Source organism: Galeopterus variegatus, unplaced genomic scaffold (assembly GCF_000696425.1).
Source record: "Galeopterus variegatus unplaced genomic scaffold, G_variegatus-3.0.2 Scaffold2363, whole genome shotgun sequence".
In the NCBI taxonomy this organism is placed as follows: domain Eukaryota; kingdom Metazoa; phylum Chordata; class Mammalia; order Dermoptera; family Cynocephalidae; genus Galeopterus; species Galeopterus variegatus.
This window is the reverse complement of record NW_007728474.1, coordinates 262,359-289,842: the sequence shown is the minus strand read 5'-3', so window position 1 is coordinate 289,842 and position 27,484 is coordinate 262,359. Positions and strand designations below refer to the sequence as shown.

Sequence of the window (27,484 nt, the reverse complement as noted above, 5' to 3'; positions counted from 1 at the left end):
ACCCTTTGATCATTAGTATGCTGTCATAGGACCTTCCCCATAACTTGCAGTGGTTCATCCTTGGGAAGGGGATCCATTGTCAAACAGATCGCAGAAAGCACCTTTGCCTTCTCACTGCTTTGCACATGGACTTGCTGACCTGAGCAGAAACCAATGGGAAAAGGCCTGAAAGTCAGCCTTGGACCTTCATGGTTTTGTGTTTCTGGTCATAAATGGAAAATGCAAATGCAAATTCCAGATTATTTAAAAAAAAAAACAAAACAACTCTTCCCAGTATAAACCTGACCATAAAAGGAAGGATAATTCTGATCCTGCTGACCTTTCCTTAGGAATATCTAAAAATACTTTATTTTATATGATGTGACTCAAGACGCCTATGACGTGTAGAGTGTTTGTAGTGTTGTAATAAATTTCAAGTCTGCTTGTTTAGTGCAGGAGACCAAGACCCAAGATGGCCTTTTAGTATCGTCATTATCAAATCCTTGGGACAAGATTTAAGACCCTGTTCATGCTACATATTTTTGCTTTAAATCTTCCCGAATGAGGAGGAGGGTGAGATGGGGGTATCAAACAATTACTCAAGACCTGAGAAAGTCTCCAGGCTCCATCCTCCTGGGAGCTCTAGCGAAGGAGCCAAGTTGATGGATCTAGAAAATATGAGTCAATCTGAATTTAAATATGGAAGTGTCTAGTAACTGAGAGGGTAATATTTTTCTTCCAATTTGGAATAATAGTCTTTTTACTTATATCTTCTTAGACCAAGGCTAGCTAAGTCTCAAGGGTCTGGCGTTAGCTTTGGGAACATCAACTTCTCTCAAAAGTTCATAAATTATTTTTTATGGAGAGGTTCAAAGGCACATGGCAGTTTACCAAGCCCTAAATGGAAGCCAAGCTAGAGGATGGAATTTAAATTTGAGTTGTGTAGCAACAAAATATCAGCTGCATGAGAAACTCTCCAATCAAAATACATCACAGGATTAAAAAGTATACCTGTAGTGGAAGACCATGTGGAGGAAGGGAATTTAAAAAAGAGGCCAAAGATGTCCTCTCCTTCCAAAAGCCTTCTCAACCTCCAGGTTGAGTCAGTCTGTACTCATTCATAGCTCTCAACACATTCCACCACTGTGGACTACTGAAGTCATGCAGTATGTCTGTCAACTGTATTCTTGTGCCTAGTGTAGTATTTGTTACTAGTAGATGATCAATTAGTGTCTGCTGAATGAAGGAACGAATGAATGAGCAATGTCTTTGAGTTGTGTAAAACAGACATTCATTCTATTGAACACATTCTGACATTGGCGTCTACATTAATTTTCAAGTGAGGAATTGTGGGGAAATAAAGGCAACAGCAAAATTCTTAGGCCACAGGTAGATGTGTAAAAAAAGCAAGAGAGAGAGACTAGGAGGAAAAAAATCCCGAAGAAAAGCCTCGTGCTTCTTTATGGTTTTTTTGATGAGAAGATAACACAAATGTCTGAAGAGTGATGAGACAGAAAACAGTATTTATGGATTACTGGCATTTAATGAAAGTTATAATTCTTTTGATCACTCTGATAGAAGAAAAATTAATATTCTAAACTTTATTATAAGTTGAGAAGTATAACCGATGCACATGCATGCACACAATCTTAAAATCCATACCTACCTTCAAATGTATTGTGCTAAGTACTACTTCACAGTGAAATAGTACTTAGCACAAGGCCCTGATCCTTCATGCATTATGTGAACAGCAGAAACCGGCTACTTGAGAGTGACACATCCTGAGAATTTCAAGAATCCTTAAATTTATGAACATCCCTATGGTGTGTCATATCCTCAATAAATCTAAAGCACAATTGAAAAAAGAGGGGGAGTTCTTCAGACTCTTAATGAGTCTGTAAATAAAGGATTAGAATGATTTATAAAACTGTTTTTTCATCAAATTGTTAGACTACTTCACTTTTTCTTACTTCTATCACTAGTCCTACCAGTTGGCTACTTTTTTAGGGCCATTAAAGTACATATTTAAAAAAAAATCATTGTACTTCTGTTTAAAGAATCTGTACCGGAGCCATGGCAGATGTTACAATGATTCTAGGCTGCAATACTGAGAAGTGTGTGCTGGGAGGTTGGCTAGGCTCACTCACTAGCTTAGTGATGGTTTTCTCCCTCCCAACCTTGTAATGTCTATGATTTGACTATATGCCTCTGTAAAATGACAAATTGTGTGTGTCCCTGACTTTTGAGGTCATTTCAAATAGTTGAAACCAACCTTCAAGACCACAAATACCTGAAGTCCACCATCTATATAGTTCTTTAGAATCTAATCACTTTTATCTGAAAATATTCATTAAAACCAAATGACCGAAAAGGAAACCAGAAGTTGTGAAAACTCTATAGGTGATTCCAATGAATACATGTTTTAAAATGCTCTTTGAACTCAATTCCAGACAGTATCAGATATTTTCAGAGTAACGTTATATCCATTTCCTTAAAAACAAGTGGAGAATGTTCAGCACAAAGAGATGTAAGAATTTTTTGCTAAGGTCATTGAGCAAATCAAGGGAGCAAATAAAGTTCCTATATTCTAAGCCCTGAGAGAGGCACTCTATGCTTATATATAGGTAGACATCAGAATGCACTATCCTGCAGAGACAATATTCTGCATGGTGATTAGCCTCGCAAGTCAATCTGGAAATAAAAAGCTTGTTTAACCCATATTGTAGCTGAACTCTTTCAATCATCGAATACTTATGAGGCACCGACAGCAGGTATGTGTCAGCAGCATTGTACCAGGTACTGGGGATGTTAGTGCGGCCCTACCCTTAAAAAGCTTGCAGTCCAGTGGAAAGGAAAGTCTAATAAGTAGACAGTACTGTGAGAGTAGCTGTGATGGGGGTAAGCACCGGTGCAACGTGCACATGTGGAGGGGGCTTGTCACCCAGTCGGCAGGGTGGTGGGGGGTCAGGGAGGGTAGGGATGGGGAGGGCAGAGAAGAGGAAGCAGAAAAGCCAGGTGCAGGGAGGTGAGCATGAGAACTAAATTGGGAACCGAAGGATTCGTAGGAGTTAACCAGGAAAAGGGCTAAAAATCGGGGATAACAGAGAGTAGAATGGTGGTTGCCAGGGGATTGGGGAGGGGAGAAGGGGGAGTTGTTTAATGGGTCTAAAGTTTCAGTTTTGCAAGAAGAAGAGTTCTGGAGGTTGGTTGCACAACAGTATGAACGTACTTAATGCTACTGCACTGTGCTCAAAATGGTTCAGACGGCAAATTTTATGTTATGTGTGTTTTACTATAATTAAAACAACGTTGGATAGGAGGAGATGAGGAATTGTGCTCTAGGCAGAGGGAACTAGGTGCAAAAGCTTGGAAATAAGAAAGAAATTTGCATTAAGAAGGAAATTTGTCTTTCAGTTATTAGGAATAGAGAGGAGAAGGAATGATAGTTTCTTTCCCTTTTCTGGACGTAGAGCTTGCCAAGGGGCGATTCTGTAATAGGCTGTTTGCCTTTGGCATCCCATCAGTTCCCTTTCTGCGCTTCTCTCCTAGTGCCCCCGTTTCCATTAGCTGGTGTTCTTCCCTTCATCCAAGCACACCAGGGTACCCCACCAGCAGGAGTATTTCAACTCTTAAAACTCTACTTATATCCAAATTACTCACCTCTATTTCCACCTCTAGCAGAATTTTCAGTCCCTCAGAACAGCTGTTCTCAGCTAGGTTGTAAGAGGACAGCTATCTGATTCAATTAATTTTTACTAAATTGTGACAGACTATTAGCTTCTCAGAAGTATCAGTATTTTAAGAGGATGCTTCTTTATCCAAAGTAAATATTTTATTGGTGAGATTTTAATAACAGAATTAAGTAAAATTGTAACATTTTAGGCTATATTAGGAAGAATATTTTGGTCTAAAGATTTGTCTCAAGAGTTTGGTTCTCTTAAACTGTTACTTCTTTTCAGGTTCTCCTCTTCTCCCCATAGTATCTCTAATAGTTGCAAATCATTTTCTGTGTTACCCACAAAAGGGTATCTGGTGCTGTAAGGGGTAACAGAGGAGAAAACGGTGTTCAACAGAAGCTATTTGTTTGTATGGGTCATTATTAAGTCAAGGACTTCCTAATCTCTCACATATTGTCTGGTGGAAACATGCCTATTTAGATCGATATCACTACTAACCATGCATAGTAGTAAAAATGCAGGTTCTTAGGGTTCAAATCCCCATTTCACTAATTTGTGTGACCTTGGGCAAGCTACTTAACCTCTCTGAGCCCTATTGTCCTGGATGAAAAATGAAAATGATAATAAGATTTACCTCCTATCATTACTGTGAGGATGAAGTGAAATAATGACTGTAAAGGACCCAGCACGATGTTTGGCATGTCAGATCACCATCACCAGCCTCATCGCCTTCATGACAGGGCTCCTTTAAGAGCTACATTGGCCCAGTTCTAACCAATGTGTGAGAATGAGCAGAAATGACATTGAAACTCTTCTCACCGTGGTCAGGATGTCTGCCCGAGGAAGATGGCAACAGGTAATGCAGAGGGCTAGACTCCCAGGCATTTCTCTGCTTACTGATTTTGAGATTGGCAAGGATAGGATTGTGCCTTTTTTTTTTCTAGTTTTGCAATGTCTGGCAAAAACAATTCCCTCCACCCAACTCTGGCTCCAGCCCTCCATCTGGGCCATTGCTTCCTGTTACTATAGCAGGTCCCCATGCAGGATTCATTGCTGTCTGCCCCAAAATAAGCAGCAAGGAAGACCACACACATTTCTCTGTTAATCAAAGACTATTTTAAGGATAGGGAGAATGTCTCTACGTATTCATCCCTTCCCCCTGGTCTGAAGCAGAAGCAGCCATGTCTGTGGGTGGAGGATGAACTACAAAGTCAACCTACACTCTCAGTGTTTGTATATCTCTCTATGGGGGAAATAATATGGAAGGAATCTTGGAAGAGGCAGAACTGGTATCAGTCCTCCACTCAAAATACAAGCCTGAGGGCCTTTTCCAGATAGTTTCCTAGTTTGTGGTTGTGCACAACTCTAGGGGTCAATGAATTGTGCAGTATACAACCTGTGGAACCCTTAGGACATCCCTGCAAATTATCCTTCCTGGGCCAACTAAGCACAAGCACTTGGTTCAATCCAACTTCTCTTCTTCCCTAATATTTACATGCAGACCATAGCACACAGGGCTGCCCACGAGTAATTCATGAGGACACCACATTTCTCAGGCTTTCCAGGAAGTAAATCCTCTTTCCTACTTATTGGTATATTTGGGGAGAAATTGTACGTTTCTGGAGGTCAAAGTATGACATCCTATGTTCATGAGTCAAATGACATAGAGGAGAAGTAGAGGTGACTTTTTAGGGGAAAAGCTTACCTTTTAGGAGATGCTGAATACTAGCCCCTTTCTCTTCATGGCTGATATTTGAATTGACAGATTCATAGGCTGAAAAACAATAAGGGATTTTGCCTGAGAGTGTGCAAAAGTCTTGAAAAAAGCTATTTTCCTTACTCCAAGACAGGGGAAAACATGAAGTAGATGCCTCTATGCTTAAGCCTTGTAATGAATTGAATGGTTTTGAAAATCCATAGATGCTATTATGGAGAGAAGGTTGATCTAGAATTGAAAAAGCATTGAAGAAAATAATATTTATATCCAAGATGTTTAAAGGTGATACCCTGCTGGGCCCACGATGCCCAAATTCAGAGAGGAGAACTTTTGACAGAGGAAGAGCATGAAACAGTTAATGTTTGACACACGCTGGGAGGAGCTGGCCGGATTTGAACAGCAGATGTGCTGAGGGCCCCAGCATGTGCAGCCATAGGGGATGTGGGCGACGGCAGACAGGTCCGAAGAGCCCCGTCTCCAGCTGTAGCACAAACACAGGGTCTGGGCCAGGGGAGGCAGGAGGGATTCTAGCCAATCTGAGTCCAGCCAAAAAGACTGGACAGAGGCTTTTCCACAGCCCCTGATGATTTTTTTTCCACTCTGAGTCACCTTAGTTGAAATTTATTCTCTTAGCCATCCTTGTCAGTCAGAATGAAAACCACTTGAAACAATGCTGTTTTAATGGCTGGAGAGGATTAGGATAACAGCTGAGAAAGACAGTTGAGGAAGAGGTGACAGATGGAAAGGAGGTCAGGTGAGTGAATTCTAAATGAATGAAGAATCATTTTTAAAGGGAAATTTGGGGGATGTGTGTGTGTGTGTGTGTGTGTGTGTGTGTGTGTGTGAGAGAGAGAGAGAGAGAGAGAGAGAGAGAGAGAGAGAGGTGTGAGATATCAAGGAGATAGTGATATAGGGAAGGAAAAATCACAAGGAGTTCTAGAAAATTCAAATTGGAAAAGATTTAGAGATCTTCTGGCCTAACTACCCACCCAAACTCATTTCCAAATACTTTTATTTGTTTGTTTTTAATTCATTGTCTCATTACTGATACAAATATACTAGAGAGGTTGCCAAAAAGGAATGTTTGGGTTCTATTGATTCACTGCACTGTGGTGGGGCTTGGAAAAGCCTGCCTCTTGGTGCTTTTCCATCTGGGCGTGCACACGCGCAGCCGTGCACACGCCGGTAACTGAGGCTGAGCAGGCAGCTCGGGATTCTGAGAACCAACACTGGGGAGAGAAAAAGCCATAATTAGTGTTAATTGTTGACCTTACAGTTCAAGAATAGATGCTCTGGAGAATGGAAAATGAGAACAAACATTAATTATTGACTAGGGACCTTGGAGACAGACACTCTGGATTAAAAGGAGAGAGATAAATTGCATAATGAATGCTAATTTTCCCTCAAAGAATTGAGTGGTCAGTGGTTGAAAGGGGAAGCAGCAGTGAAAACAGTCATGAAAGAGAAACGGCAATGTGTGTCGGGGTGAGAGGTGCAAGAGGGTTAGACAAACACTTTCCATCACTGCTACCGCCTTGCCCTTTGCTTCTAAGCTCCCAAGAAATTTGCTATCATGGTTTTCCTTAGAACGCTTATGACTTGCCACGCTGTCTGCTTGAAGCTCAGCCATTTCCCTACAGCACACACGCCAGAGAGCAGCTGCCACGTTGCCGACGCAGGGGGGCCCAGGACGCTGAAATCTGCTTTTTATGTGTCGGCGGGAGTTTGACCTGGAACGAGGGAGGCTGCAGGAGCTGTGACCCTGTGTGTGCTGTTGTGGGGATGACGATGTGGCTCCGGGGCCTTACTTGTTGTTTTATCTTCATTACAATATTTGAGACACATACACACTGCCCTGCTCACCAAGTGATCTTAAATGAATAAAAACAAAATAAAGGTAATTTGAGTAGAAGATCAGAGATGAGAACTGTAGCCAACTCTGTAGAGAGACTCTACAAACGGGCTTGTCACTGGGTGCTCAGGTTTCAGAGTGCAGGTTGAGATCCTCACATCCAGGCAGTGGCCCTGGGGACTTTCCCTTCTTGGCAAGGTCTGCCTGCTGCCTTCCATTCAGGCCCTCATCAGCTGTCGCCTGGAGAATTTTGCTGTAGCCTGAGCTCTCTGCCTTTTCTGTTGACTGTTCCTTCACGCTGGTACTCATGTTGGGTTGCATGACATCCCTCAAACATCTGTGATTCCTCATTGCCTAAAAAGCAGCATTTCGGCTCTCTCTTGGCACACAAGGCCTTCCCTGGTCCGGCCCTGGCATGCCTGTCAGCCCCGGCTCCCCCCACCCCCAACCCCGTGAAGCCCCTTCACAGTCCGCTCACGCTGGGCTGCTCCTCATTTCCCACATGTTCTCTACTTTCCTGCCTCTTTGTCTCTGTTCATGCTGGTCCCTTCTCTAACCGTGTCTTTCCCTCCCTTTCTCTGTTTATCCACTTCTACTGATTTCTCAAAGGTCAGTGCAAATTGGGATTCCTCTATAAAAGCCCTGCCCAGTCTCCCAGGCTGGAATTGCTCGCTTCTTCCTTGAACACCCCTGAGTTGTGTTGCTTAGGCCTCTGTTACAGACTCATTTCATCTGCCTTGAGGTAGAGTTAGTTGCTTGTGGATCTGTTCTCTACACAGACTGTGAGGTCCTTGAGGGCAGCAGCCACCATCCCGGTGCAGAGCCTTGGAAAGTGGGTGAGGACAGCCTCTGGGACGGACAGGCCTGCGAATGAATCAGAGCTGTGCCCTTACCAGGTGAGTTAATCCCTGTGTTCCAGTTTCCTCATCCATGATACGTGAATGAGAATACTGACTTCATAGGATTATTGGGATGATGGAATGAGATGGTATACAGAGCACAGTGACCAAGAGCATTTGCTTTTGATATTAACACCCTTCCATGTCCCTTGCACATAGTAGGTATTCAGTACAAGTATCAAAGGAGTCAAATACACATGTAATGGGCCTTCTCTCTTTTAGGTCCAATGATAGTTCATATTGAAAGTTTACTTTACAAGATGAAGTGCAAGTATGATCTGGTTTGATTTGCTCAAAGCAATGTGAAGATTGGCAGATATTATGATAGTTGCTTTATGTTAAGGCACAGGTAAGCTGCTGAAACAAAGAGACCCCAAAAGATCAACATTTATTTCTCTTTCACATGAGTCCAGAGGTAGGTGGGCAGATCAGGGTGGCTCTGCTCCATGAAGTTATTCAGACATCCTGGTTCCTTACATCTTATTGCTCCATCATCCCATAGATCATGGTTTTCTTCCACATGGCTGAAGCTATTTCACCACCACAACCAAGTCCAAGGGGAAGGATGAAGGGGAGGGCAAATAGTTTCCTTTTAAGGAAACGACCTGGAAGTTGCACAGGTTAATTCCATTCACATCTCATTAGTCAAAATTAGCCTTTCACAACCACTCAACACTGTGGTATATGTGCTAGACCCAATTTAGCCTCATGCTGAGCCTGATAGGAATCTCCCATAATTTCTGTTAGGAGAGCTTATTGGTCAGGGTTCAGTGCAGAACAGAAACCATCCAGGTATTTTAAGAAGAAACAGAGCTACTATGGAGAATTTGGTGCTTACAAAGGTGCTGCGGCAACCGCCTCTTGGCACACTCAGTCTTCATGATTTCAAGTAGCCCAGAACTTCCATGCCTCTCCCTCACTCTGCCCTCCAAATCTCATGCAGACATATCTAATTAGCAGAATGTAATGTGCATCCAGCCCCCTGGTTGCAAAGGTTATCTGGGAAATGTAGTTTTTAGCCTTCTAGCCTCTGCAGTACAGGAAGGCCCACTGACAGGAAATGCTGGGTGCCAAGCATATCCAGCCACATTATTCAAATGTTTGACCTGAAGTCACCAGAACTGGTAACATCTGCCAATATTCTTTCTTATGGGTTATCAAACACTGATTGGGCAAAAGAGACAATGTAAATTACTACCACATGGACATCCTCCTACCTTCCTCTACTGCTTCCCACACAGAGATGGATGGATTGTGGATGCTATGATTCAGAACTGATGTTTGGAGAATGAAAATAAGAACAGTCATGAATTATTGAATGACTGAGATCCTGCTTCAGGATTGAGATGACAGAACTGCCCCACAGAGAGAATCTCCTTGAGAAAAGGGACATATTTAGAAACATACACTATTAGAGCTAGAAGGAACCTTAGAAATCACCAGTTTAGCATTTTCCCAAGTGTGTTCCCAAAACTATTTCGATCCACATGTTTTGCTAAAAACAAAAATATTCAGCGGTCAGATAAGATTGGGAAACAGTGCACATCTCCATCTTGAAGAACCATGGTTCACATTAGCATTTCAGAGGCTCTGTGAAGTCCTACAGTAAGGAATCTGCTTAACTTTAGTCCACTGGTTTCCAAATGTATTTGACCTCAGAACCTTTCCTTTTTTACATAACACCTGTTAACCTCCCTAGGGATTGGAGTTCTTTGGGACATGTGCTGCGAGGATTGGATCTAATACCAACTCCTCTTTTTCTATATTAGGAAGCTGAGGTCTGAAGCAGTGAAGTTATTTGCCCGTGATCACAGAAATCGCAGGTAGTAGAGCTGGGAATAAAACCCAAGACTGGACAGTATAGTTAGCCCAGAGTTTGTTCCTCACATGGCCTCTTCTAAAGGAATTTTCCTCCTTCAAGTCTCCAGGCAGCACATTAAGGTAACAGCTGCTTAAAGATAGGCTACTCTAGGAACATCATACCTTGGCAAATACCCCACCAACATGGAAGGGTTCTTTTACCCATGGGACCTCCACAACCACCATCATCACAAGTGACAAATGGGGAGAACGAAGAGAAAGTCACCCATGTAGCATAGGTTTGCCCACAACTGAACAGTGTTTTGGGACCAGCTGGGATATTTTTGGACGCTTCATCTTTGTGTTTACCAAATCATGGACCATCAAGAAATGACACCAAGGCATTGGCGGTATGGTGGTTAGCACAGCTGCCTTCCAGGAAATGACACCAAGTATATTAGTTATCTATTATTGGGAACAAATTACCCCCAAACCTTGTGACTTAAGACAAAAAACTATTGTTATATCTCACACAGTTTCTTCAAGAATCTGGGTGTGGCTTAGGTGTGAGGTTCTGGCGCTGTCTCGCATGAGGTCGGTCACGCCAGCCAGGGATGCGGTCTTCCGAAGACTTAACTGGGGCTGGAGAATCTCCTCACAAGCCTGGAAAGTTCATTCTGGCTGTTGGCAGGAGGCTTCAGTTCCTTGCCATGTAGACTTCTTCCCATAAGTCTGCTGAGTGGCCTCACAACAGACATGGTGGTTAGCTTTCTCCAGAGTGAGTAATCCAAGAGACAGAGAGCAAGGAAGCCACAATGCCTTTTATGAGCCAGTCTGAGAAGTCACACACCATCATTTCTGTCATAGTCTATATTTATTAGAAGTGAGCCAGTGTATGCAGGTTACACTCCAGGGAAGGAGAATTATGTTCTCCCGTTTGAAGAGAGAAGTGTCAAAGAATTTGGGGACATATTTTAAAGCTACCACACCAAGAAAAAGTTGCAAGGGGGAACGACACTAATTAAATGACCAAAAAAACTAAGAAACATTTTGGGGGTAAAAATCCTTTTAGGACAAGAACAAATACTAATTAGAAATTCTGAAAGAGATCAGGAATTTAAATTTACTTAGGACCTGACGTCCCAACCTGAATCATTGGCACAGACACCCTTGAACTTATTGAAATAAAAAACTTCTGAGTAAAAGAACTTCTGAGAGAAAACTTCTCTTGCTGGCTCTGTGACTAGGAGAACAGATGAAGGATTTGAATCAAGGATAAGCAATGCAGAGAGCATATCCAATGTTTTGATTTGTATCCTTCCAAGTTAACTTTTCCTTTCTTAAGCCTTTGAATTTTCTAAGTGTTGCAATATCCCAACATGACCAAGAGGGTCAAATTCCAGCTCCAGTCTTCGCATCTTTTTTTTTTTTTTTAATCATCTGAGGGTTTATATTCATTTTTCTATGCTGTCTGAAAGCAAGATATCATGACCTAATTGCCTAAGAATTTATTTCCAAATAGTTGTTGACAGAGTCTAAAAGTCTCAGAAAGATCAGACAGATCATATTTCTTCTTTACTCAAGATTTTTTTTATTAAAAAAAACCCAACTATGATACCCAAAGAACTTTCCTTTGTGACACCTGGGATATTCAATCAATCAACAAGCATTTCTTGGACATATGATAAAGATAAGAGGTTCTCTAGGACTCATCTATTTGGGAGCTAAACAGGAAACAGATGCAGATACATATAATAATCACAAAAGGGATTGAGAGAGAGACATTGGCTGAGGCTATGTCTCAGCAGTTGTACGAAGTAAGGTGAATTTATTATGGAAAATGTCCTAGAAAAGATGAACTTAAGCCTATTCTAGATGTTTGGGGGCAACTTGAGCAAAGACTTAAAGAGAAAAAAAATGAAGACTGAATGTTTGGGCCATGAAAGAGATGAGAAAGTGGTGAGCTGGAATGTAGTGGGAGATGAGACTGGAAGGGGAGGGTAGACATGATGCTCAAGATGGATTTGAATAAACTGAGCTGCAAAGAGTTTGGTGCCACTGGGAAAAACCCTTTCCCATTAATAGAGACTCCCAGAAAGCTAGACCTGTTCTGTGGATCTACAAGGGGGAGATGTGGGTTTAAGATCCTTCCCCACCCTTCAGGGCACCATCCAATCACCATCAAGACTGAAGATCAACCAGGTTTCCTGTATGTGGAGGAAAGGCTAGAGAGAGGCCAGTGATTGATTGACTGATTTACTGATTCACTCATTCATTCAATAGGTACAGAGCGAATGCCTTTAGATTTGAGAGGCAAGTAGGATTAAATATATGGTCCTTGGGACTGGGACAAGATGGCATGCAAGTCTCCATTTATTCAGGATAAGTTTCATCTCTCTTCCTCTCTCTCTCCCTCCCTTCCTCCATCCCTCCCTCATGTGGAAATTATTGAAATATTTTTATTGAACATTTCTTTGTGATCCTGCTATGTATGTGTCAGGGACTATGCTAGGTGCCAGGGATACTGAAATGACTGAAGCCTCATGTTGATAATGGTGACAACAAACTTACAGCTTGCATGTTTCCTTTTCTGCTTCTGGCTTTTGCTTTGCTAAAAGGGGAACTATTTCTCTTGGAACAGAGTGGGCAAATGTGCAGCAGGTGAACAGAATCATATTTGCTTTCCAGCTGTTATGCCAGCTGTGTCACGCCAACAGTGGCCTCCACCTGTCTAACTCCTGCTTCCGCCAATTCACAACCGATATATTTTTATATTTGTATCATGGTATAGCCCAAGCAGTGATGGAAGTTCTTTGATGCTGAATTTGGAACCAAATGCATTCTACTTTCTGGAAATCCATATAGTAGGTGGTTACTTCAATAGCAACAGACTATTGAAGTGAAATGCAGTAATTGTCAAGGAATTAAAAGTAAAATGCAGTAATTGTCAAGGAACTTCTCAGCAGGGAAACCTCTCATTTTGGATGAGGAACCTTGGACACAGGGAGGATGAAGGACTAACCCAAAGTCATCTGGCAACATAGAAGGCAAGCCAGGGCTACTCAAATTTACTGACTCTGAGTCCATGCTCTTTTTATTAAGCCATTTGTGACATAACCCACCAAATGAGTGCAGCTTTTAATCTTCCTCATCAAGGGGTCTGCTGGCTGTACAACTCATGCACACACATCATGATGGATTCTGGGTGGTTGACACTCATCACCCTCTGACTTCATTTCTTTTTTCCTTTGCAAAATGGCTATTGCCCAGAGCCAGCATCTCTTCTCCAAAAACTTAACATGCCAGAAGGGCTTTTGGAAACTGCCTTGCTATGTGTTAGGAGCCAGATGATTCATATTAATGAACCAATGCACATAACAAGGATACCTGCTTGGATTACCAATTAGCTACCTCCACCTCTGGAGCATGGTTGGAAAGAAGAGAAAAGGCAGTGTTTAGTTTGGGCAGATACCAAAAGGGCTTTATCATTTTCATCAAGGCATCAGCATGGCACATTAGACCTCTTCCAAGCCATTCCACGGGAATTTCTCTCTCCAGATGCTCTAGCAAGAGCAAACTTGTTATGCAAACATTGGGCTATTGTGTCTGAGCTACAGAAGCACCTCTGTGTCAGCGAGAGGGGAGAAACTGGCTGACGTGTGTCTGTTTTTAATGATGTCTCTGCTGTTGGGAAATTTTGGAAGCTGCAGGTAAAATCTCCCTCTCTGAAAACAAGGCTGACCTGGAATGTGTTATCTTACCTTCACTGTATGGAAGCTCCTCAGTTTGTGTAGGCCCTGGGAGGGACAGGCTAACTTTTTCTCCATGTGGACTCAGCAAGATGTGTCCTGGTGTGAGGTCTCTGGAATCCTCTTGAAAATAAGCACAAGCGTGGGCAGTGTTAGCACCAGTGCAGGTGAGAGTGGCTGAGCCTGGCTGTGTTCTCTTAATCCCTGGTGGGAACATGCATGTAGGTGGTGGGGTTCTCAGGGGCTCACCAGTATACAGGGTAAGCCATGCTCCTAGGATTTGGCAGAGCAGAGCCGTTGTTTATAGGGCCAGTCCTCTGGGGGTCAAGGTGGGATGAACAGGGAGTGGCAGCCATTAAGCTATATCATGTGTTTGTTAGAGTATGGAAAAGGTGGTCCTTCTGGGCACTTCAGGGGCAGGAATGGGCTGGTAGGGACACCTCATGTGAAGGAAAGAGAGCCTCTTTCTCCAGGTGTGTGCAGCCTAGCCCCTGGACACAGGGTTTGGTGAGTCCTGCCTCTACTTTCTCTCTGTCAGATGCTTTTCTGTGTAGTACTCGGCATGTACAGCCGTACCCAGTGGACCAAATGCTGGGACTGTTTAGCGACTCCAGGGGCTTGGGCCAAGGAGAAGGAAGCTGTCTTTCCTTCAGTTACTTAGATGGTATTTCTATAACCTTACTGTAAAAGTAAAAACAAATTGTTTTTTCCCTACTCTCCTCTACTGCACAGAACGCTTCTGTGACCAGTTGTGTGTGTGTTTTCCCCCGACCAAGCAATTCTCCAGTGGACACCAACTGGGTATCCTAAAATTAAATTCAATTCTGACATGGTCTACCTGGTGTCTACCTAGTAGTGTCCCACTACTTGGTCTTTGGGTTGGATAATTTGCTAGGTGGCTCACAGAACTCAGGGAAACACTTACTAACCTTTGTTGGTTTATTATAAAGGATATTATAAAGGATGCAGATGAACAGCCACATGAAGAGATGCACAGGACAAGGTATAGGGGTGTGTGGGCAGAGATTACAGGCTATTTCTGGGTGTGCTACCCTCCAAGCATCTCCATGTGTTCAGCAACACACAGTTCGTCAACTCTTGTTCAAGAGTTTTTATAGAGCTGATCTGCGTCCCCCCACACCCCCTTTCTTGAAGGTTGGTGGATGGGGATGAAACTTCCAACCCTCTAATCCTCTAGTTACTTGGTCTTTCTGGTGATTGGCCCCATCCTGAGGCTATCTAGGGGTCCTATCCTAGGTCACTTCATTAGCATAAACTCTGGGGGTCCTACCCTAGGTCACCTCATTAGTATAAACTCAGGGGTTATCACTCTGAATAACAAAAGACACTCCTACCACTCTGGAAATTCCAAGGGTTTTAGCTCTGTGATAGGAACCAGGGACAAAGACCAACTATATTTCATATTATACCATACTTACCATCTCAATCTCCAAGGCAAAGGGCTCAGGAGTAGGGCAGACCAGCAGTTACAGTGGATGCTAGGAGCACACGCACACACACTCACTCTCACACACACACACGCACACCAAGGCATGACACATACTTACAAACACACACATTTGCACAGATGTACACACTTATACACACGCGTATATGTGTGCACATTCTCACAAGGCAAGTGCACACATGCGCAACTGCACACATGCAGGTATACACACGCATACACATCACACATGCACACACATGACACATGAATAATGACAAACACCGACAGATGCACGCATTCACAGGCCTGCATATGTACATGGACATGCACAATCACATACATGCACTCACATGGGCATATAAGCACACACGCACCCCTGTACACTCAGAGACACAGGTATTCTCACATATACATTCACTGACGCACGTGCACACACCCAACATACACACTTGAGGCTTCAGGCTGCCCTCTTGTCACAGTCATGGCCCTAGCATTCTATTCTAATCAGATTCTCCCTTTATAAGGACGTCCAGGAGTAGGAGTGTGTGTCTACTCCTGGTATGATTTGTCCCGGGCTATTATGCATCCTCCTAGGAGCACCCTTGGTGCTAACATGACATTACCTCAAGTTTGGTGTATTTGTATCAAAACTAAAAGAGCATCACTGCCACACAAGCATAAAGGCAAGGGGGTTGTGAAAGAAAGGTTCCAACCCTGAAATGCTTTCTAAGTGAAAAAAATGTCTTTGGGAAGAGAGAAAGAGAAAGAGAGAATGTTGGGAGGGAGGAAGGAGATTTGGTCTTGACCATCTCGGCCTTAAACAAAGAAGCTGCAAAACCAGAATGGAGTTATTGATCTATGTATTTAATGTATGCTTCCAAGAATTCAACTATATGTGCTTTGGGGAGAGAATGAGAGAGAGACAATGAGAGAGAGAGAGAGAGAGAGAGAGAGAGAGAGAGAGAGAGAGAGAGATAGATATTTTGGGATAGTGAGGCATTCTGTCCAGGAGTGAGCAGGAAATGAAAGACGTGGTACTTGTTGTCTTCCTGATGGCTCTCAGTTCCCAAGCACCTCTCAAAGTGTGAATTTCTCGCAGCCCTGAGTGTGATTCTGCTATTAACAGAGAGACCACTTACTTCCCACAATCTGTCTTCCAAACACATGCCATCTCCTTCATCTGGTGCTCAACCAGAGAAAGCAGCCCAAGGCTCCAGCAAAGGAGGAACAGCTTATGGGGCTGCGCTTTCTTGAAAATAATGTCAGTCTCCAGCATGGCACCTCCCTAGGAATGTTCAGGCATAATTTGGACTCTAAGCAATTTGCACTTTATGAGCTACCTTGAGATCAAAGCCCAGTGGAAGCTGCTGCTGCACTGTCCTTGCATTATTGCTCTTGTGTAAGCATCCTGGGCCATTCCCTGACTATCAACTCCTTAAGCATAAGAACTATAAGTGGGGCTAAGTCATGGGGGACATGGCCTTACCCCCACATGCCAGTTGGGTCTCCACATGCCATCTTCCTGAAGCATGAGGTATACCACTTCCCTTTTCTCCCCCAAACTACCAGTCCTCTCCTCTCTACTCTATGTCATTTCTGTACAAAATATCCAAATTCCCTGCCTAACCCTTCAGTAGAAATCCAGGGTCCTTCCCTCTCTGTGAATAGCCCTCGGGCTCTGCCCTGGGCTGGAGGGTGACTTCCTATTTGCAGAGTCACCAGGCTACCTTGTCCCCAAGGGGAGAGTATGCCTGGTAAATCCAGGAGCGTGTCTCCCCTGGAGTGCAGAGAGCTACGTCATCACCTGCCACTGCCAAGAGCACAAAACAGCCTGGGAGTGCGTGTTGGTGCACAAACCCTTAAAACATGTACCGACTCTTTAGGAATATGTGTGGTGAACGTTAATGACACTGACCTTGTTGGAAACATTGTTGATTTCTCCTTTTCAGCGGGGTGCCTTTCAGAGAGCTTACCTCCTGGCTGCCACACAGCCCTGGAAATGAGCCGCAGACAAGCCAATGAAGGGGACATCCATGCACCCTGGGAGTGATTACCTTGTCCTGCTGGCAGTGCCCTCCTGGGCGGTCTCACATTCAGGGGACCTGCAGGGCTGCTGCGGCCTGATGTCCTGGGGCTGTCCAAGCTCCTCTGGCTCTCTGGACTTTTTCTTCCTTTAATTAGGGGTGGAAGACCCCGTGGTGGGACCACATTCTGGGGAGGGGCAGCACCATCTTCAAAAGCAAAGGGGAAAAAGCATGAGAGAGAAAACTTCTGAATCAGCAGGAAGAAGAACAAACCTCTTTTCTAACTTATTGATGGCTCCTGGTGTTTAGGATGGCTTATTCCACTCGTTCTCAAGTTTGTCCCTCTTTTCCTGTTCTCCTAAGGAGTAGGGACCTGATAACTCCCATGGCCAGGATGCAGTTACTCTTGGCTAGAACACTGGTCCTTCATTTGGGGGGACTGAGAAGAATTGGGAGGAATTGAGTTGTGGGGCTTGTTATTTTCATTTTATGGATGGCATCCTAGGGAGGCTGTGAACTCCTCCCAGCCCCAGTCTGAAGGCTCTGCCTAGGGAGGATCGAGCTTTAGAGCTCATGGGATTTTTGGATACAAATTTCTAACCACAAAGCAATTTTTCCAGGCAGAGCTGAGAAAAGTACCAAAGGTACAAAGTAAGGTACAAAGTACCACCCTCCAGATGGTAGTCAGTGGGTATCAGGATTGATGATAATGCTCCATAAAGCAGATCCGACCCTCTACTCTGTTCTGTCTTCTCAAAACCAACAGGGACTGCTCTAGGAAGGCTGAAACCCAGGAATCTAAGTGACTGAGGCTTTGGCTTCATGTCTTTCAGAGACAGTGGTCTTTATTTCACGTTCAACACTGTTGCTATTTGGGGTTAAAAGCTGGCTTCACACAGTCTCAAAATATCACAGACTACTTATTTATTACAAGGGGGAAAAGTATCCTTACAATCTGGAAATCTGGCAGATGCCACCTTTAACCAGATAATGAAGTTTAACATCACCTATAATGGAACAAACTGACATTTGTGTCCCTTGATAAGATGCATGAAGGAGGACACAGCATCGTCTATGTGATATTCCTGCAAAAAATGTTTGTTTTGAATCTCATTATGAAGAAACAGATGAATCCAAACTGAAGGTAATTCTGCAAAGCAACTGACCTGTCTTCAAAAATATTGATGTCGTGAAAAATAAGACTGGAGAACTCTTCTAGATTAAAAGATTCTAAAGAGGTGAGACAGCTAAATGCAATGCATGATTTGGAGTTGAATTCTGGATTTTTTTAAAAAAAGCTATAAGGAATATTACTGGAAAAATTAGAGAACTTTGAATATGGATTATATATCAGAAAATAGTATTGCACAGGTATTCACTTTCTCAAGTGTGGTAATTCTATTGTGATTTGGAGGGAGAATATTCTTCCTCTTAGGAGATGGGAGCTGACAAAGGATAAAATGCACAATGTCTGCAACTTACTCTCAGATGGTTCAGCAATAAAATAAAATATATGTGTGTGTTCGTAAAAACTGGCTTCATTTCTGTCATGTTAAAGGTGAAACAATCCTGGGCTAAACAAGTAAATGGGTATGTGTGACTTCTGTGGGACAGTCCCACTTATTAGCTCTAAATACCCTTGCACCAGAGACCGCTGTGTGAGAGACTGCCATGAAAAATTTGTCTCTTTGAATCCCTTTCCTTACATATCTACTACCAGGTTGGGTCACATTCTGAGCTAATTCACACCCAGGTATCAGAGAATTGTTAGATCAGCTTCCTCCTGGCAGAGTGGCATAGGATGGACAAGCTCTAGATACTCAGTCCGTGGTAGACATGCAGCTCCAAACAAATGGAGGCAGCTCAGGGTGAACACTGAAGGTGAAATTCCCCAGTGTTGTGGTTCATCTCGGTGGCTCCGGCTGTGCACTTGACAATGGGGCCCACAGGTGGAAGGCTGCACACGAGTGACCCCTACCCATATCTGGATTTTTTAAAAAGGAAACTTCAAAGTCTTGAGGATGATTAACTCTCACTTAAGAGATAGACTAAATAAGCCTCTGCCCCCATAATCAAAAGACTTTCTCAAAACCTAAATGTTTCAAGAACATCCTGACCTGGGTTCATTTATTCTGGGAAGCAGTGCAGTGTAATGGGTAGAGCACGGATCCTGCACTAGTAGGTCTGAGCTCCAGTCCTAGTGAGGCCACTTATAGTTGTGTGACCTCAAACAAGTTACTTATTGCTCAGGGCTTCCATTTTCTGATCTGTAAAATGAGGGTAGGATCGTTGTGAGGGGTACCTGAGATAGTGCTGTACATGTTAAAAACTAAGAGCAGTGCCTGGCACAGAGGAAGAACTCTATACACGTTAATGTGCTTCCTTCTACTTCTGATACCACTAGTCAGAGATCACTTGGTATTTGTGATGCTGTCATCTTGCACATGCCTTTTGGAAAGGAGGCTCAGTTTTCTGAAAATGGGGAGCTTTCTAAATATGGCCCATTACTTCAAAACTACCTAACACATAAAAATGTATGCTTGATGCAACCGTGTGCAGAATTTCAGACATCCTTATGATGTTTAGAAAAATTGGAGTGAAGACTTTTATTGAAATTATGGACTTTTTAATGAATAAATACATATTCACAAAAAAATTAGAAATGAAATTTCATTGCTTAAAAACATAGTGTTAACTATAGGGTATACAGCAAATTTTTCGTAAGTTTGGTGCCGTTTTATATCTGCAACCAGAAAATATTAGTAGGGGGATGATTTAGTCAGTACTTTGTGAGCTAGACACTAAGTTGGCTGGTTACGGCAGCTGCTGCCTGAACAAAGCTATCTTCAAGTGGCTGGGGATGAACTAACCTCCCTTCCAGCCTCCTTTTTCTTGGCTGAGGACCCTTGTGTGTCTTGCCTTTCTTCCCTTCAGACTGAGATTCCTGTGGGATGCTGAAGGGAGCGAAGAGCTACCTTGAGGTGAGAGTGTGTCCCTGCCCGTGTCCACTGGGAGATACACCGTTAACCCCCTTGGCCTTTCTAAGGACACGTGTTTCGGGGGAGGCCTCCATGAAGGCGTAGCCTCTTCTGTTGCTGGTTCTGACTCAGGGTATGGCGCACCTAAGAGACAAAGAGAAAGCCAAGTTGTACATGTCTGTTATTTTTGCCTGGTGTCTCTTCTTTTTGGGGACCTATCCCTCCCCTGGGTTGAGCCTTGTTCATTCCATGTCTCCAGGGATGGGCATGTGACTGAAGCCTGGCATATGACAGTACTTCATTTGCCTTAGCCACAGTGATTAGTGCCGGGGGAGCACAGGACCTAAGCCTTGCCAAACAGAGGAGATTTGGGGACTTTTGCAAGAGCTTTTAAGAGGTATATTCTTTAGAGAGGTTAACAGGGAGGAGGTTACTGTGGAATTGCAGGAGGACCACATGGAGAGGGCCTGCTTGAGTGAAAAACCTAACAGAGCTGAGTGACATAGACAAGTACTGCCTGGATGGTATTTTCTGAGACCTGGATCCAAGTGGTACTGAAGTTAGCTGATCTTTGCATGAGCTAATACTTTTCTTTTTTTGGCTCAACACCATTTGAATTAGGCTTCTGATGCTTGTAACTGAAAGAGTCCTCACTGACATGTAAAAGAAGGAAGAATTCAATGGATTCACTTTCTTTGTACTTTATTTGTATTTTTCATTTGGCAGTGTGTTGGCAGGTTCAATGTATCTGATAGGTTTAAGAATCTGGTTCATGATGGCCTGGTGGTCTTCCTAAGGGTCATCATGGAAAATAACCAGATTTAACCCAGTCGTATGAATAGTCTTTTCTCTGTTTTAAGTATGTCTTCTTATTCTGATGTTTTGACATCTGGGACCTTACCAACCCTGGGGAGACTGGCCCTCCCAGGGTTAGCCAATTTCTAGAGGTAATAAATGACTCACCTGTGAACACACCTGTCACATGCAAACCAACCAATGCAGAGTCCCTAATCCCCAAACTACCTCCTATATTGAGCTCTCATACTTCTGGGTCACTATCTTCCTGCCCTAATCACCCCAGGGCCAGTATCAGACAACTAGGAACAGCCCCTATGCTTCAGAGCCCACTGAATTATTCAAACTAGCCAATCCTAAATCTGCTTAGCCTGTTTGTCCTTCCTTGACTGTTCCTTCTGCAAGAACCACAGTAAAGACTCTTGCTCCTATTCCCTCCTTTCTGCCTCCCAAACGATACTGGTGCTCCCCGCTGTGGCCCTGCATGCTGTGGCATGCCCCCCTTCACTCGGGAACTGTGAGTAATAAACTATCTTTTCAGATAGATAGATAGATAGATAGATAGATAATCATCTCCTGATTTCTTGGCCTCATTAAACCCGAATAATAAGTCCTACATTTCAAAACACTGTTTTTTTCTTCTTGAGGAACTGAGTAATTTTTTTTGGAAAGGTAAAATCTAAATATAGTGAAATGCACAGACCTTAAGTGTGTAATTCAATGAGGTTTTTTTTTTCTTTTTTAAAAGATGACCAGTAGGGGATCTTAACCCTTGACTTGGTGTTGTCAGCACCACGCTCTCCCAAGTGAGCCATGGGCTGGCCCTTTCAATGAGTTTTTTTTTTTTTTTTGTCTTTTTTCGTGACCGGCAACGGGATCGCAACCCTCGGTGTTGCCCCCACTCCTCGCTCAGCCAGTGAGCGGCCAGTCTGTATGTGGGATCCGAACCCTCGGCGGGAGCGCCGCCGTGCTTCCCAAGCAGTGCACTATAGCAGTGTGCCACCGGGCCGGCCCCCCTTTCAATGAGTTTTGACAAATATATATACCACAAAACCAGCCAAGATTTAGTACATTTTTATCACTCCAGAAAGTTCCCTGATACCCCCTTCTGCTTACTGGTCTTTGAAGCTCAACAACTAGGCATTTTTCTTCATAGAGAGAATTCCAAACAGCCATAGAACAAAATGGCTGCCTGTATGATTCCCAGGAGTCAAAACTCTCTAGGAAATCAGTGACAGTTTCTGCTGAAGTTTCTAGAAATCTCAGAACTAAAACTGCCTCATAATTAGAGTCACCTTTTGCTTCAGACTGCCCAGAGAAGAACAGCAAGAACATGTCTTAGGCAAGGGTAATATAGTGTGACTGAGGAAAGGCGGAAAGAATTTCTACTTGTGACACAGGGTGAGAGGTCACTCAGAAACCTCCTCCAAAAAGCCTTCCTAAGTCTCCAGTTGGAACTGATATCTTCCTTGCCCATACTCTCTTAGAACTTTGCTTAGAAGCACAAAGTCTTTGCCCTGACAAGGATTATAGGGGTTATCTGTTACATAATAACCTAATTCAAAATCTGGAAAATGACTCTCTGGACAAACATTTATCTTTCTTTTATAAAACGAAGATTCAAAGATCTAAGTATACTTTCTACCTTGGCTGCCAGGAAACTCAACTAAAGCCATCGTTTACCTAAAATGATGAATCCATCCCAGATGTGTAATAGCATCTATTTCTCTGCTCCTTTTAACCAGGTTTTTTTTTTTCCTATCTCAATTTTGTATTGTTTTATATTGTGTTTATTTTTTTGTTAGCTGCCTGAAAATTCATTCAACTTATTTATGTGTATGCCTGTCTTTCATGTGTATGAAAGGCTCAAAAAATATTGAAAAAATCAAATTGAATATGACCAGAAGAGACCTACTTCTAAATTTTACTCTTTCTTCTTTAAAATAAAATTATCTTAAGAGGTTAATCCTGGGGCAGGTCAGCTATTACTTGAGAGTGGGATGGATTGGCAGGACCCTACATCCCAATTCTTCCTGGTCTGCCTGAATTTCCTCAGGAGTCCACTGGGACCTACCTCTTCTTTTTTGGGCTTTTTCTTTTGGTGGGAGTTGGGTGTGGAAATGAAGCTCCATTGGGAAGATGAAGAGCTCTGTTGGGGGTTCAGTGGCCTTAAATTGGCTGTTCAGGGGGTCCAGGACTCTGGGTGGTTCTTCAGAGATAGGAGGTAATTTCAAAGCCTTCGGTGCCTAGGGAAAATTTAAAAACAAAGCCAACATGGTAGGTATTAAAACTCTGCAATCTGCAGGGGGCAAATGATACTGTATCTTGCATCTTATGTAACTGGGAACTGCTGGGAGAAGCAAAGCTAACCAAACTAAGAGCCGAGTGTCTGACCTCAGTGGCGCTGCTGCTTCTCTTGGGAGCTCAGTATATGCCGCTGTTAATCCAGCCTCTGATTCCACTGAGAATTATAAACATGATAAATTGAAGAGTCTTTGAGGGATATAGCCTTTTTTTTTTCTTGCAGCCAGGGAAACTGAGCCAGATTGAGATGATATAGCTGAATCTCTACGTACCAATAGGGAGAAATCTCTGCATATGTTGTTAAGGGAAAAAAGCATGGTGCAGAACATTGTTTGACTGTGCAACCTCTCAGCTAAGAAGGAGCAGAAAATAGGAATATGCATTTGTGTTTGCTTACCTTATGTAACCTCTCTAAGCCTCAGTTTCTTCCTCTGTAAAATAGGAGGAATCATACTACCAATCTCATATGATTGTTGTGAGGATTAAATGAGCTAATATGTGTAGTTGACAGTAGAGTTTGAAATTAGAAGTATTTCTATGACATTTCTTTGAGGGTAGATGCTCTTCTCATAGAGTTCAATACCCAGTCTAGCCACTAGTAGAAAACCTGAGCTTCTCCACACTTCTGCAATATGAACATAGCTGAAAAAGAATCACCGTGTGTCAGAATCAGCGACTAATTTGGGCCAGTTTTTTTCTGTCCCCCCAAAGTATATATGTATATATACATACACACATACGTATATAAGAGAGACACTCTAGTAGTTAGAGCTTCCTGTTTCCAATTATTCAGAAGTTGCTGAAAATGTTTCTTTTTAGTTTGTAACTTTTAATCTGTGAACGTGTCTCTATGAAGTGTGTATGTGTGTTGGGTTTCAGAGATTTCAGTTTCATAGGAGGAGAAATAAAAACATCAGGCCTCCTGTTTGTTCCTGGTCCAAAGGAACCTAGGAAGACAGAGGCCCTTCTGGTGTCTCTTTTTTAGTGCTCAAAAAGAAAAAAATAATCAGAAACACACATACGCGTCCTATGTGTTCAGAGTTGATTGAGGAAGGAAATTCAACCAAATATATGCAGAGTAATATTTACAATTTTGAGACATTAAGAAAATGATTAACCAAACATATGCACATAGGATCTTTATGTTCCTGGAGACCTTCACTGTCCAGGTGCAGGCTGCCCACCAACTGCCCTTTTTTTGAATACTGACCTTGTGCATTTTGTTGACAAGGTTTGCACTGAGAAATCTATGTGGAAACTCAAACCATTGGTGTGAGGTATAGCTGACAAGTCAGGACTTCATTTCTTTATCCTCGTGAAACGTTTACACAGAGTTTTAATACAGTGGGGAATATTGCTTTCCTTCGTTAGCTGTATGCATGGGTTGTGGGAAGGGATGCCTTTCCTCTGAGGCTGGCTCGGTTCTGGGCTGACCCAGGTGTGACATCGAGGGCTTTCCTTAGGCCTGTGGTGAGTCTGGCAGGTCAGACCTGCCCTTTACTTCTGGTCCAATGGAACCTGGGGAGACAGAGGCCCTTCTGGTGTGGGTGGAAAGGTTTAGGTCAGCTCAGATACAGGAAATCTGAAAAACTCCTGAACAAACTGAAAACAGCCTCCGTCATTGACGCCCGGACCACCTGGAGTGCCCACGGCTCCTTCAGGGCCACTTCAGATGACACGAATCCTCACAGTTAATTAACAGTGATGCAGTTCCCAATCTGTACACAGATAAGGTCACTGTGGCTCAGAGGGTGTCAGTGGCCTGCTCACGTTCACACAGCTGCTACGGTGCAGAACATTCTGGAGCCCTGCTTGTTCCCATTCATCACTGGTGCCTCCAAACCACTGAAGACCCACATAGAATTGCAAGGCAGAACCAAGCCAGAGACAGCCAAGGACATCTCTAAGGAAGAAGGTGTACAAGTATTTAACTTCTGAAGGGGGTTGATAAACCTGCAAAATTTACTCCATATCTTCAAAGGTGACAGACCCTCAATTAGCAAAACTATCAGTGGATTCCAGATCTCCAGGACTTTGAGTTTGAAGTGGATTAACTGCGCACAAGCTCAGATCCTGTCCTTACATGTTTATAGACAACCCCCGGCCCCTCAACAGGACAAAAGGTTCTGTTGCCACCAGAGAGAGTGTGGTAACAGCATTTGCTTTAAGGAAGAATTGGGGGAAGCTGAAATCCCTTGTACTTCATGATTTTTTACATTTAGTGAGTTACTACAATTTCATTCCAGTTCCATCTGATGAGCTCAGAAGCTAGAGAGGCCATTGCTCTGTTGAGATATCCCTTTGAGTCAGCTTGTTTCTAGATTAGAATTAAACACACACACACACACACACACACACACACCTTTTTCTTCTTTGTCTCCCCCGTGGTGTTTTTTTCCAAGCCAGTGGCAGGTCCTACAGGAGGGAAAAGGCATCTTTCAGCAGGTGGCTCCTGTAACAAGTGGCTGCATCTGGCCTTGTGGGATTTCATATACCCTCGTTTGTCTGTGGAAACAGGATGGGAATTGAAACTTATTTGTTGCGGGTATGGGGATGAACAGTTGACTTTCAATTTTTATCACTTTTTGGTTAATGGGAAGACAGGCAAGGAGAGTTGCAGTGGTACTGAGCCAGCCACAGCTTTGGCTGACGTAGGTTTGGGGAGCCCTAATGTCATTATGTGGGTTGGATTCCTGCTGGCTGAGTCAGGTGATGGAGAGAGTGATAATAATAATAATAACTATGTACTGATCACTAAACATGGGAAAAAATGATGCAAAGTATTTTATAAGCATTAACTCACTTAATCCCCACAACAGCATTATGGGAGTATTATTATCCCCATTCTACAGATGTGGACACTGAGCCTCAGCAAGATTAAATAATTTGCCCAAGATCACAGCTAGTAAGTGGGGGATAATTTGAACCCAGGCAGTCTGATTGCAGATTAGCACTAGGCAAAAAGAAAGCTGTCAGTCTCATTCCCACATCCAACTGGACTCTGGCTGTTATTTTCTAAGGTGAGTGGCACAAGGAAGTGATATTCACCGTGCTTCAGTGCTCCCAAATGAACTCTGCACGATTAGGTTTACCCCGATCAATGAGTAAAACGCTTGGCTTCTTACCGCTGAGATCTGCCTTCCTATTGGGGAAGGCACCTCCGTAGAATGTAATGTGGGATTTGTCACTCAGGAGCCAAGAATGATCGATGCAGGCATGCTCAAAGGCCTTCTTGGAGGTCTGCTGTGTCTTCTCATTGTGGCCTTTCTTTGAAGCGTACGTACGAACATGATCCCCTACTGATGTGTCCTAGGAACGACAGACACACTTCCTGTAAACAGGTTGTCATGAAGGAACAGAGTGGGTTCCTGTAACAGTCAGCTCTTGTGGCTAGACTTGTGGCTCCAAGCATGAAATTTCTTTTGCAGGCTGGGAAGAAAAACAAGGTTAGAATAGCAAGATAATGCATTTATTACAATAAAACATTTTACTATTGATGATAGAATGACATTTAACCATGACTAGCATAGAGTGCTTTCTTGTCAAAAAAAAAAAAAATCAAAATGAAGTGCTGATATCATTGTCTTTATCCATCATGAACTGTTTCTCTCTTCTCACCTTCCACTGAGTGGCTCTTTCCCCCATTTCCTGTTCTCCTTGGCATATGACCTTCTCATTAAGTCAGACGAGTTTATTCAAGATGGGAGTGGATGTTGTCTATGTTGCTGTGAACGACTGTTGTCTTGCACACACACACGCACGCGCGCACGCGCACACACACATGCACACACGCACGCATGCACGCGCACACACACACACACACACACACACACACACTTGGCTTTAGAGTTTAGAAAAACATTTCTATATGTTTCAACTCATTTAATCCTCATAGTGACCTTGTGAGATATATATAAGAGCTCCATTTTACCAAAGAGGTAATTCACGCTCAAAGTTAAGTTTGCTGGACAGGCTCATCATGCCTAGTAAAAAACAGGACTTAAACCAAAGCTTTTCCAATTATAAGGCCAAGAGTTCTTTTTTTTTTTTTTTACAAGACTGCAGCTGCCTAGATGGGGTTGGAGAGTCAGGGGAGGATTTGTGGTTAAATAAGTTTGGAAACCCCAGAGTTAAACAAAGTTAGGCCGGGACTTTACTATAGAGCTTCTCAAAGCATTTCTTACCCAAGTGTGCACTGTGATGCTCCAGGAGGAGAATACATCATGCAGCATTTCCCCAACATATTTGGCTACAAAACCTTTT

The 27,484-nt window shown here is 43.1% G+C and overlaps 1 protein-coding gene across 1 annotated transcript in view; it reads right to left on the bottom strand.

Moving 5' to 3' along the window:
• Positions 1 to 27,484, bottom strand: part of LOC103597621 — a gene marked incomplete at its 3' end in the record, with an annotated part of 55,825 nt that overhangs the window by 2,600 nt on the left and 25,741 nt on the right. Inside the window, 7 exon segments of the mRNA XM_008581485.1 lie at positions 5,362 to 5,430; positions 13,686 to 13,796; positions 17,175 to 17,351; positions 20,120 to 20,266; positions 22,992 to 23,163; positions 25,584 to 25,726; positions 26,347 to 26,530. Of these exon segments, the coding sequence (XP_008579707.1) occupies positions 5,362 to 5,430; positions 13,686 to 13,796; positions 17,175 to 17,351; positions 20,120 to 20,266; positions 22,992 to 23,163; positions 25,584 to 25,726; positions 26,347 to 26,530 (1,003 nt within the window).